This window comes from Crotalus tigris, unplaced genomic scaffold, assembly GCF_016545835.1.
Source record: "Crotalus tigris isolate CLP2741 ecotype Arizona unplaced genomic scaffold, ASM1654583v1 scf7180000024383.4638030, whole genome shotgun sequence".
Lineage (NCBI taxonomy): Eukaryota > Metazoa > Chordata > Lepidosauria > Squamata > Viperidae > Crotalus > Crotalus tigris.
Genome location: NW_024100553.1, coordinates 2681342 through 2694593, shown reverse-complemented (window position 1 = coordinate 2694593; position 13252 = coordinate 2681342). Strand labels below are relative to the sequence as shown.

Here is a 13252-nt window from a genome sequence, read left to right as displayed (position 1 = left end):
AAACTAATTAAGGAAAGGATGCAAAAGGAGGGACAAAATGAAATGTGAATGACAAAAACTAAAAATTTTTTTTCATTTTTTTTAAATAATGAAATTGAATTGTTAAATTGTACCACAGAGAGTTGTCCTGTGGCGAGTTGGCCATCATGAGTTGTCCCATGGGAAGTTGACCACGACGAGTTGGCCACAGCGATTTGTCCCATTCCGCTCCGAAACGGCATGTCCAAAGGGATCCGGATGGCACCCTCTTTTCTGGAGTTCCAGAAAGCTCTAAAAATCTGGGTTGGGTTGATGTACTCTTGTTTGTCTAGGATTTTGTTTGACTTTTAATGTCTGTAAGATTATTTCAGTCTGAGCTGTCTGTTTGGTTTCATGTTTTTATCTATTTTTATGGGGGTTTTTTCTAGTTTTCTACGCTCTCCAGAGTTCATTGGAGTTGGACTAATACATTTGAATAAATAAATAAAAAGTAAAATATATATCACTTAAAAGGCAAATTCCATACCTAGAATTATCAGGAAAAGGTCTGAAAATAAAACTGTCAGTATCCTGATACATCTGTATCAAAACAACAACAGCAGCAACACCCAAAGGTTAAAATACTACGTGCTATTGTGCTTATCACACATTCGGTAAAAGTCACTATAGGAAAAGAATAATTGCAACACCTCCAATGAAATAATGAAAGGCCTGTAGCAAGTCCCTTAATTGGGCAGATCCCAATGCAGTTGAGAAGTAAATGATTCTAAACTTGATGAGTATTGTGTATGAGGAAATCTGTTTATTAACATGTTGAATGTCACACCAACAGAGAGTGATGTTGTGAAAAGATGGAGTCACTGCTCCCTGCCCTTCAAGGTCTTTGGCCTGGAGAAGTATCATTTGGGGCTCTTGGTATTTAGAATTGTTTTGTAATTACAGGCATCCTGAATATTATCAGGTGTAGATACCATTCTTTGGATATCCAAAGCACCTGCACAACTCTGACATTTATCCATTCAGAATCACCAGGGCAACATAGAAGGCATCTCTATGTGCACGTTGCAGGAGTTGGTACAACTTGGATATTTCTGAGGGATGCTGAACAATTTAAACAAAATTCTAATATAAAACTTGGTATTCCCCCCTTGGTCAGTGGGGAATCATAGTCCAGGAAGCAAGTACCCTTGTTAGCAGATTGCAATATGAATAACTATTTAGATTGTGGATAACATCACCATGGTGTACAGGTTCAGATGTTACACCATATAAGATTTCCAAAACCCGGTTAAAATTGTTGTTGTTGTTAATTGCGAAGTCGTGTCCGACCCATCGCGACCCCATGGACAACGTTCCTCCAGGTCTTCCTGTCCTCTACCATCTTCTGGAGTCCATTTAAGTTCACACCTACTGCTTCAGTGACTCCATCCAGCCATCTCATTCTCTGTCGTCCCCTTCTTCTATTGCCCTCAATCTTTCCCAGCATTAGGCCCTTCTCCAGTGAGTCCTTCCTTCTCATTAGGTGGCCAAAGTATTTGAGTTTCAACTTCAGGATCTGGCCTTCTAAAGAGCAGTCGGGGTTGATCTCTTCTAGGACTGACCGGTTTGAACGCCTTGCAGTCCAAGGGACTCGCAGGAGTCTTCTCCAGCACCATAGTTCAAAGGCCTCAATTCTTTTGCGCTCAGCCTTTCTTATGGTCCAACTTTCACAGCCATACATTGCAACTGGGAAAACCATGGCCTGGACTATACGCACTTTTGTTGGCAGGGTGATGTCTCTGCTTTTTAGTATGCTGTCTAGATTTGCCATAGCTTTCCTCCCCAGGAGCAAGCGTCTTTTAATTTCTTGGCTGCAGTCCCCATCTGAGGTGATCTTGGAGCCCAGAAAAATAAAATCTGTCACTACCTCCATTTCTTCCCCATCTATTTGCCAGGAATTGAGAGGGCCGGATGCCATGATTTTGGTTTTCTTAATGTTGAGTTTCAAGCCAACCTTTGCACTCTCCTTCTTCACCCGCATCAAGAGGCTCTTTAGTTCCTCTTCACTTTCTGCCATTAGAGTGGTATCATCTGCATATCTTAGGTTGTTGATATTTCTCCCGGCAATCTTAATTCCAACTTTTGATTCATCTAGCCGGTTAAAATAGGGTCCATTTATTAATGCATTTACTCAGAAAAAAAATGAGGAAAATCCGTGGCAGTCAGTTAATGCAGGTAACCAGTTTTATGAAATTGTTCAAACTCCAATGATGATAGAAAAGCTAATATGGATATATTATTTTTTTAAAAAAATAGTTTGAAAATGGCTAATCTGAGTGTGAAAGCCAGATGGACTGAGCATCCACTTTGTATATTGATCATACAGGTTGTGTCATCAACAGTGAAAGCTTTGGAATTACAGGGATGGGAGGGAAATGAGAACATTATTCTCAGGATAATGCATGAAAATCTCCTTACAAACTTTTAGGTATTTGAAAAGTCACTCAAAGCTTTTAGTAGGGCAGGCTTCAGCTTCTTTAAAAGGAACATATTCCTCTCAGCTGTGCTGTGGAGCAGTGCTGGACTTGAAAAAGTCATTTGATGAGGAAAAATAAGAAGAGCATCTACAAAACCATGGCTAATGAAGTTTTTGCATGTTGTTAAAAGCTACAATAACTGTTTGGACAAGATGAATTCTAGCACACAGATAAGCCAGTTTTGAAAGGATTACAAAACTAAATAAAAATCAATGGAATGTACTTTATTGTTACATTCACTGAGCATAACTAACTGAGCTGTTTCAAAATGTACATAAAATGTATTGTGAAAGCTTAAAGGCCAGGGTAGTTATCTGAAACAAACTAAAAGCTTTTGGATATTCCTTATCTTTTGTCAGCATTTACCTAAAAGTCTGCATAAAGTTCTTTTCGTCTCTGGTTCCAGAGAGTCCTATGAATCCTTTAACTCTGCTGTTACCTTTCTTCCCTTTATTGGGACCATTTCCTTCATGTACACTCCTCCTTTCATGAAACATTTTGAAAACCAGTTTCAATATTATAAATCAGGCATGCCAAACTTGCGACATCATGTGACTTTGCGTGACGTATCGAGACTTTTCTCCCATTGCCGGCAATGGGGTGGGCACAGTTTCGATGTGACACATACGGCCTGTGGGCTGGCAGTTTGACATGCCTATTATATATGATACCCCTTCACCAGAGGTTCCCAAACCTTGGGCTGCAGCCTGTTTGGAATCAGGTCGCACAAGTCACGGGCGAGCACTCATGTGTGCGCAGCTCCATTTGTCTGAGCAGTGGGCACACGTCCCTGCCACTTGATCAAATGGAGCTGTGTGCACAAGTGCCTGCCACTTACACAGAAGCATCCCCTCCCCTCCTCCCCACTGGTTCACAAAGCCAGAAAGGTTGAGGACCCCTGCCCTAGATGGGTTATCATAGGTTGTCAATCTTCAGGAAACTGAAGATGATGATGATTGTTGTTGCTGTACCATAATTATTCTTTTTTGTTCTTAGTTCTACCTAGAATTAAGGTGAAATTTCCTGACAGTTAGAACAATTAATCAACCTGCCTCCAGAGGTTGTGAATGCTCCAACACTGGAAGTTTTTAACAAAAGACTGGACAGCCAATTGTCTAAAATGGTATAGGGTTTCCTACCTGAGCAGGGGGTGGGACTAGATGACCTCCTAGGTCCCTTCCAAAAACAACAACAGCAACAACATCATCATCATCACCACCACCACCACCATCATCCTCATTTCAAAAGCACAGAATAGGGCCAGGTTATGTGAGGAACCACCTCTCCCTACTATTTCTACCCATCCCATTAGGTCTGGCAGAAAACGTTCAGGTTTTCTCTTCTAAGAAACGCAATCTGGTTGGGTCCAGGAAGGGAACATTTTCTGTCATGGCCCCCACTCTGTGGAATACCATAGCCTGGAGATCAAATTGGTCCTGATTTTGGTAAGGCCTTACACACTCAGCTTTGCCACCAGGCCTGAAGGTCAGGAGGTGGGCCCAAGCCTGTGCATTGCTTATGTTTATTTGTAATTGAGGGGATTGTTTTTATCCCAGATGTTTTACGATTGTGAATTTTATTTGCCTGGCAGTCCTGGAACCCGCAAGGGCTGTGTGCACAGGAGGCAGCGAGCGTCAGCACCCTTGGTGAAGTCAGCCTCCGGGGCAAGATAGCCAGCAGGGACGCCGGACTCCATGTGCTCGCCACCTCCTGCACATGCACCCAGTGGGTGGGGCAGGGTGCCTGTCGCTGGTTCCAGGGCTGCCCTATGGATCTAAGATTGAGTGCATTCTGGCTTTGATGGCTGGCACCAAGTTGTAGATCAGCGCCCTGGGCCGAGCCAAAGTGCCGCAGGCCGGTCCTTCACTGTTTCCAGGGCAGCTCCGCGGGCCAGGCGCAACCATATTGCAGGCCAGATTTGGCCCACGGGCCTTGTGTTTGACATGCCTGCTATATGTCAAAGGCGCACTGAACTCTGTTACCTTCCCACCAAAGTGGTACTTATTAGTCTATTTGTATTTGCATGCTTTTGAACTGCTAGGTGTCTAGGAGCTGGGTCAGGAATGGGAGCACATTCTGTCACTTCCGTTCCTGCCCCAGCTCCTGCCCATCTAGTAGTTTGAAAGCATTCACCAAGGTCAAAACTGGTCTTCTGTGACTAAACCATTTGCAGTTGGACTACTGTTATTGTTGGAACATGCCTAGCATCACATTTTGTCAACAGATTAAAATTCACCTCTTTCCCAAGCCATTCTTTCAGATGTTACTGCAAAGATCTGTCTGTGAGGATACTGTACTGGTTTTATCTTTGTATGTGTTTATCTTCATTCTGCATATTTAAATTTTCTGAAGAGGTTTTAAAACCAATTACCAGCAACAATATTTATACGTATAATTCTCTCATTTCTCTTTTCCTTTGCTTGCAGGTGACACGGTAGCACAAAGTCAACATGTGTCAAAGCTGGAATAATGGGATTTACAACCAAATTTCCTGACTGCTGCACAGAGACATTTACTTGGCAAGGAAACTGTCAAGTTGGTACTGTCAACTTTTCAAGTTAGCTGGCAAGAACTAGAACTGCCTTCTTTTTAATGATGACAGCACTTTTCAAAAACAAAACAAACAAGTTTCTTATAAAGAACTGTAAGACAGGAACTATAAGTCCAACCCTTTCACGTTCAGGATGAACAATTGTAAAAAAGAAGCTAAAACATCTAGTGGAGTGTATTGTCTAGGATCTGATTTATGATGTTTAAATACTCAAACTGGGTTTGCATAACGTCTGGGAATAATTAGATGAAGAACCAGAAATAATTCAGATGAATATGGTAGGAAAGACAATTGAATTAGTGTTTAAATATTCACATCAATATATTTTTATGTAGGATTTAATAATAATTAAATGAGCTCATGAAATAAATCATTATGCTCAGTAAATTGTAGCTTATGCCAATCTTTATATTCTGTTAACAGTCTGTACAACTTTATTTCTTTCCATTTGTACAGTGTTAAAAGAGAGAGAATACTTGTTCTGCAAATAGATAGTATTTACAGCATATAAAACAGAATTATAAGTACTGTTCTGTTTCACTGCAGTCAGAAAACTGAAAGAAAATGCAACCATTGATTAGAAATTTTACCCAACTCAAGGAATATTGAGATCTCAGTTCGCACTTTGCTAGTTCCATATACATGTGGAAATTAATAAGCTAAATCACTCATTTAAAGTCCACAGGTGATCAATAAATTTTAAATTAATAAAAAAATAAAATGTATACATTGCTGGCATTTTCAATTGATGATGGTCATGAGCAGATGCATAGAAATCAAATAAAATGAAAAAGAAATTATTTTGTTCACATTTGAATGTGAATGAACTGTACGTACCGGAAAGGAAGATTACATTTCCTTGTCCATCCTCCAACATCACCAAAACAGGAAAGCCACTTGCGGTACACTAATGAACTATATTGTGCAAATGTACAATATGCAAAAATTCAATCTATCAAAGAATATTTTTGCAAAAGCTCTGCATTAGTCAACACTGCAAACCAAAAATATATATGTCTGAAGACTTTATATATTGTGATACAAACCTGAAAAAAAATATATCAAGTTTAACAAGCTGAACTTCATAGATTTGTCCATCCATGCTGTATATTCTACATGCAAAATTAAAAACTTTACTCATCATAACATCTATAAACTCACATAGAATAGCAGTGTATAGCAACATATCTAACCCTCTGCCTTTCATATATAATATTATGATCTTTTAATTGGATGTCCATATCTGTATGCTAAAAGATACAAGAAAATCTTTATAGAGTGGGGATTGCCCACGTTTGCTTTAGTTGCCTGTTTTGGTGCTTAACTACATTTAATATGATTTCGGATCTTGAGCTGAGTCAGGGCAATGGTGCAAATGAAGCAAACTGGAAAATGGTGATGTAAGAACTGAGAACATCTTGGGACTTTGGATTAAATTTCCAATATTTTACCTAGAATTATACAATAGGTGGGAGGAATCTCTCTTTTGCTTGGTTTTGCTTGCTGTATACCACTTATTTAAAAATATATTTATGTCCTATAAACAATGTTCTACTGTAGGTAGAAGAAATACATCCTCTTTCAGTTAGTTGCTATTTATAATAATTAAATACACAGTTCTTTAGGAGGCTATATTTTCTAGCTCGTATGATTTATAACGTGTAACTGTTTCTTATTACTTTAATTGTATTTCATTCTGGGTCTCATCTTCCCCCAAGGGTTCCCTTTGTTTTGTTCCAGCTTATGCAAAAGAAAGTTCACTTTTAGTCTTGTGCTGGATGTATCACTTTGCTTTAAAATACATTAAAATACGTTTAAATGCAGCCATCCCTGTATCTTTCCCTACAGATTTACCATAACTGATCTGGTAATTGCTGTGTTTTATGTATTTTTTTCTGTGTTAACATACAACTAATTTTTATAGATTCAGAAATGCCAAAAACATGAAGTTAATGTTGCACTAATCGATTCACTTGGGTTTGGGGATTTTCTTCTAACTGCAAAAATGTTTAGAATAACAAGCATTGTTGGCTTTTATTTTGTGAGGAACATCTTGAGATACTCATACATCATTCCAAAATCTTCACAGAACTCCTTTTTTAAAAATCAGGATAACAACTCTCCATTTTTGCTTCAGAGTTTTAATTTTAATAATTGGTTGTTGTTGTTAATTGCGAAGTCGTGTCTGACACATCGCAACCCCATGGACAATGTTTCCCCAGGCCTTCCTGTCCTCTACCATTTTCTGGAGTCGATTTAAGCTCATGCCTACTGCTTCAGTGACTCCATCCAGCCACCTCATTCTCTGTCGTTCCCTTCTTCTGTTGCCCTCAATCTTTCCCAGCATTAGGCCCTTCTCCAGTGAGTCCTTCCTTCTTATTAGGTGGTCAAAGTATTTGAGTTTCAGCTTCAGGATCTGGCCTTCTAAAAAGCAGTCGGGGTTGATCTCTTTTAGGACTGGCAGTTAATGGGGCAGATGTCCCCCCCCCAAACACACACTAAATATTTGAAAAATTACTTGATTCTGTCATTGGAGAGAAATAATGGATGATGAAAAACAGCTTTTCCCATTATTGGGATTTAATAATAATGACCATGTAGTGGGAGAGGAGTTCTGCTTACTGCAAAATGGCAAACATAGTTAGCAGAGCCTTACCAGCAGATTGAGGTTGCCGTACCTTTCATGTGTTCATCCTTTGGGCCCTCTGTAATATTAAAATATCTTTATCTTTTCTCTGGGCAGATGAACATATTCCTAATAAAGAAGGAAGATGCAACAGCATATGGGGGGGGGTTCATTTGTTAGGAATGCTTGTGGGAACTTCTAGGGCATGTCTGGAAATAAAGATGGAACCAGGGTACTGCTGATGGCCCTTTTGCTTTGCTAGCTTTCAATGGATGGTTGGATGGATAGATAGGTTTTGATTTGATCAGATTGGACATGTACTTCCTGGCTCGATTTGAATGTGAGATGTGGCCTGCCGGGAGGGGGGGATGATGGGAGGGAGACCTGCGGGGTGGGTGGGGAGTTTTCGGGGGTGGAGGTGGGCCGGGACATCCCGGTTATCATAGGGAGAGGTAGATATGGCGGGAGCCAAGGGGTGGGCCATCTTCGGGGAACAAGGACTCGCTGCATTAGAGCGATTACCTGTTCTGACTCCTTGGATTCTTCTCCAATACCTGGAGAGGGGGGTGTTCAGGACCCTGGCCTCAGGTTGCTGCTTCTTAATGCCAGGTTGGTTATTAATAAAGCCCCCCTCATCTGGGATTTGATACTGGATGAGGAGGCTGACCTGGCATGTATTACTGAGACCTGGCTGGGCCAAGAGGGAGGTGTTCCTCTCTCAGAGATGTGCGCAGATGGGTTTCAGATAATGCACCAACCGCGACTCCAGGGAAGGGGTGGGGGAGTGGCGATTCTTGTCCGAGAATCCCTGAGACCTCGCAGGATCCCAGCCCCAGAGGTTGTTGGGTGTGAGTCCCTTCTCTTGAGGTTGGATTCAAGGGTTCAGTCGGGCTTGTTGTTGACATATCTGCCTCCCAGCTGTGTGACAACAGCCCTGCCTGAGCTGCTGGAGGGGGTAGCCGGGTTGGCGGTGGAATTCCCCAGGCTTATGGTGCTGAGGGATTTCAATTTGCCGTCACTCAGCGAATCCTCTGGTGTGGCTCAGGAGTTCATGGCTGACCATGACAACCATGGACCTGACCCAGATAATTCAGGGTCCGACCCATAGGGGAGGACACACGCTCGACTTGGTATTCTTCTCGGGGCAGTGGAGACGTGATTTCGATTTAAGGGGTATAGTCACTTCTCCCTTGTCATGGTCGGATCACTTCCTGTTGAGGTTAGATTTCTCGGTCCTACTCCCCCACCGCAGGGAGGCAGAACCGATTAGGTGGTTCCGCCCCAGGCGTTTAATGGACCCGGAGGGGTTCCAAATAGCGCTTGGGGGTTTTCCTGATTCCCTCCTCCACGAACCGGCTGAGTCCTTGGTCGCTGCTTGGAATAAGGCGGCATCAGGGGCGTTAGATTGGATCGCGCCTTTGCGACCTCTCCGTGATTGTGGATTCCGGAGGGCACCTTGGTTTACCGAGGAGCTATGAGAGATGAAGCATCAGAAGAGACGTCTAGAGCGACGCTGGAGGGCTAGTAACTCCGAATCCGACCGGACACTTCTAAGAGCCTATATTAGGACTTATTTACTGGCGATACGAGCGGCAAAATGTTCGCATTTTTCCGCACTTATTGCGTCTGCAGAATCTCGCCCCGCCGCCCTGTTTAGGGTGACCTGTTCCTTACTTAATGTTCGGGAAGCTGGGGAGCCCTTACAGGGTAGAGCGGAAGAATTTGTGCAATTCTTATCAGACAAAATTGCTCGGATTCGAACAGATCTAGACTCCGATTGGGCAGGGCCTTTGAGATGACTGGGGCAGGTCTTAGCTCAGTTTTATGGGATGAATTTGAGTCTGTGACCGCTGAGGATGTTGACAGAGCGGTGGGAGCAATGAGCGCCTCCACTTGTTTATTGGACCCGTGTTCTTTCTGGTTGGTCTCAGCTGCCAAGGAGGTGACACGAAGCTGGCTCCAGGTGTTGATCAACACTTCGTTGAAGGAGGGGTCTTTTCCACAACCCCTGAAGGAGGCGGTTGTGAGGCCCCTGCTCAAGAAGCCTACCCTGGACCCGGCTGATTTAAATAACTTCCGTCCAGTCTCCAATCTCCCCTTTGTGGGGAAGGTTGTAGAAAGAGTGGTGGCGCTCCAGCTCCGACGGTCTCTTGATGAAGTGGATTATCTAGACCCTTTTCAATCTGGCTTCAGGCCTGGCTTCAGCACAGAAACCGCTTTGGTCGCACTGATGGATGATCTCTGGCGGGCCCGAGACAGAGGTTATTCCTCTGTCTTGGTGCTACTTGACCTCTCAGCGGCTTTCGATACCATCGATCATGGTATCCTTTTGCGACGACTCGAAGGGGTGGGAGTGGGAGGCACCGTTTTACGGTGGTTCTCCTCCTACCTCTCTGGCCGGTCGCAATCGGTATTGGTGTGAGGGCAGAGGTCAACCCCGAGGCCCCTTGAATGCGGCATGCCACAGGGGTCGGTCCTCTCTCCCCTCCTATTTAACATTTATATGAAGCCGCTGGGTGAGATCATCAGACAGCACGGGGTGAGGTTTCATCAATATGCTGATGATACCCAGTTATATATCTCCTCCCCAAGCTCTCTCAGTGAAGCGGCCGATGTGATGGGCCGTTGCCTCGAAGCCGTGAGGGTCTGGATGGGGGTTAACAGACTCAGGCTCAATCCTGACAAGATCGAGTGGCTTTGGATGTTGCCTCCCAAGGATCATGTTGACTGTCCAGTGTTGACTCTTGCGGGGGAAAATATACCCCCTTCGGAGCGGGTTCGCAACTTGGGTGTCCTCCTTGATCCACAGCTGAATTTGGAACATCAATTGACGGCTGTGGCTGGGAGGACCTTTGCACAAGTTCGCCTGTTGCACCAGTTGCGACCCTACCTGGACCGGGAGGCTCTCCTTACAGTCACTCACGCCCTTGTCACCTCACATTTGGACTACTGCAACGCGCTCTACATGGGGCTACCCTTGAAAAGTATTCGGAGACTACAGTTGGTCCAGAATGCAGCCGTGCGAGTGATGGTGCTCCTCGATACACCCACGTTACACCTATCCTCCGTGAGCTGCACTGGTTGCCTATTGGTCTCCGGGTCCAATTCAAGGTGTTGGTCATTATCTTTAAAGCCCTATATGGCTCAGGGCCAGGCTATCTGCGAGACCGCCTACTATCTCATAGTTCCCTACGTCCGGTTAGATCCCACAGGCTGGGCCTCCTTCAGGCCCCATCGGCCAAGCAGTGCCATTTGGCGGGGCCACGGAGGAGGGCCTTCTCTGTGATGGCGCCCACGCTTTGGAATCAGCTCCCCCCGGAGATTAGGACCGCTCCCACCCTGTTGGTCTTCCATAAGCTACTTAAGACCTGGTTTTTCCGGCAGGCCTGGGGTTTATAAAACCTTACCCCTGGATGATTGTTTTTGTATTGTTGTTTTGTTATGTTTTATGTGTTTTTTTATTGTTAGCCGCCCAGAGTCCTTTGGGAGTGGGGCGGCTTATAAATTTTAAAAATAAAATAAAAATAAAATAAATAAAATATAGTCTGACAGTTACAAAGGGAATCCGCAAACACTTTGCCATTTATGGATAAACAATTTTACCTTTATACACTTTTAATTTTCAATTTTCTGTAATCATTTTTAAATATATATTTTAGAGATTTTTACACAAAAGGATAAACATGACAAAAGTACAGAAAATGAGATTAAGAAAGAAAAGATAGAGGGAAAATGGCACAAAAATATATTTAAAGACGTGACGTCTGATTTTCTTTAAAGGAGATACGAACTTAATAGCACTCCATCCCATTTAAAATTACATTACATAGTTGCTTCTTCACCTCTTTCAGTCATCAGATCCACAAATAATCAACTCATTTCTGTCCATTTTCAGCAAAATGTCCATATAAATGTCCATTTTCCAATAAAAGTACTTATTATCTTATTCCTGATCAGTCCATTTTATATCCTTTGTATAGTGGAAAAGTAATTTTGGAGTTAGAACACGTAGCCATAAAATCTAAATTAATCTTAAATTGACTAATTAGACTTAATCCTCCCCCCCCTTTCTGTTCTGGCTTCCTTCTTTGTCATCTGATTTTAATGTTTTTATTTGTTAATGGTTTTATCAGCTGAGTTTTAGGATTGATGATTTTAATGTTTTTAATGCTTTAATGTTTTTATATTGTAAGCTGCCCATTGTTGTTGGATAGGGGCAGCAAATTAAATTTCATAAATAAATAAATAGTTCTCCAGAATGGGTGCCAAGCATCACAACATTTGTAAATACCAGTAATGGAAAATGGAAAAATCGGGGAAAGAGGGGTAGAAATTCTGCCTAGGAAACAATACAATAAGAGAGACAGAATCTTAACAGTATCTTAATAGTCAGAAGAAGAAACTTAGGAAAGACCCACACTAATGGATCAAAAGTTAAAAGGGTTTGTGTTGGGAAGTTTGTACTTTTAGACTTGCAAAATTCTGTTAATGCAGTCTTACAATAAAATAGAATTAGTTCGTCCAATCTTGTCTCCTGTCTGGTTTATTTGAGAGGATTGTCTGTATTAGTATAAGGACTGAACCTGTGAATGTTCTTTACACAGATTATTTGGTTAGTGATATGGTCCACTTAACCTTTGGGTAGAAGTTCACATTAGAGAATGATTTAAATTAACTGTTGGAGTTATTTTATGGACCATTAAATAGTTTTATTATTTGTATAGGAGAGAATAATACCAACACATTTTTTAAATCTTACTAAGAGTCTGTGCTATCCTTGATGTGTGTATATTTACTTCACAATGCCTTTTTATAAGTTCAGCAGAAGTTATTTCCTGGTTTTACTCCCCCTCCACAAAAACCCTGCAGATAAAATATTTGTAGGAGAAATTTACATCCAAATAAGATTAAATTAAATATTGGCAATAAAACTGTCAGACCCTAGATGAAGGTGGTAGATTTCTAGTCTTGTATATAATATTACTTCAAAAGAGGAAAACAATATAATTATTCTTCCTTGCCAAGTAGGGGCACTGAAAGAACTGTTTCATAATGTACATTCCTTTTACCACTGATATATTATTATGGATCTGTAACGGATTTAAAACAAACCAAAACCAAGTAGGCATCAGAATGCAAGAATAAATGAACAATATTCATTGTGTGCAGACCTATTGACCTGTACACTAATGCTTTGGGTGGAACCCAGATTTAATAATAGAACTGGAAAAACTGGAAAAAGTACAAAGAAGAGCAACTAAGACGGATTAAAGGCCTTGAAACAAAAACATATGAAGAACAGTTGCAGTAATTGGGTATAACTAGTCTAGAGAAAAGGACTAGTGGGAACATCATAGCAGTATTCCAGTATTTGAGAGGCTGCCACAAAGAGGAGAGGGTCAATTTATTTTCCAAAGTACCAGAGGGCAGGACAAGAAACAATGAATAGAAACTAAACAAGAAGAGAAGCAACTTGGAATTAAGGAGAAACTTCTTAACAGCAAGGACAATTAACCAGTGGAACAGCTTGCCTTCAGACTTTGTGGGTGCTTCATCACTGGAGATTTTTTTTATTTATTA

The 13252-nt window shown here is 41.9% G+C and overlaps 1 protein-coding gene across 7 annotated transcripts in view; it reads left to right on the top strand.

The window, feature by feature from the left end:
- TAFA4 (TAFA chemokine like family member 4) overlaps positions 1-6869 on the top strand; it is a 178308-nt gene extending 171439 nt beyond the window's left edge. For all 7 annotated transcript variants that reach the window (XM_039328700.1, XM_039328696.1, XM_039328698.1 and 4 more), the window contains one exon: positions 4922-6869. In XM_039328700.1, coding sequence (XP_039184634.1) covers positions 4922-4933 — 12 coding nt within the window. In that variant the 3' untranslated portion in view covers positions 4934-6869. The remainder of the gene's footprint in view (positions 1-4921) is intronic.
- Positions 6870-13252: the final 6383 nt, after the last annotated feature.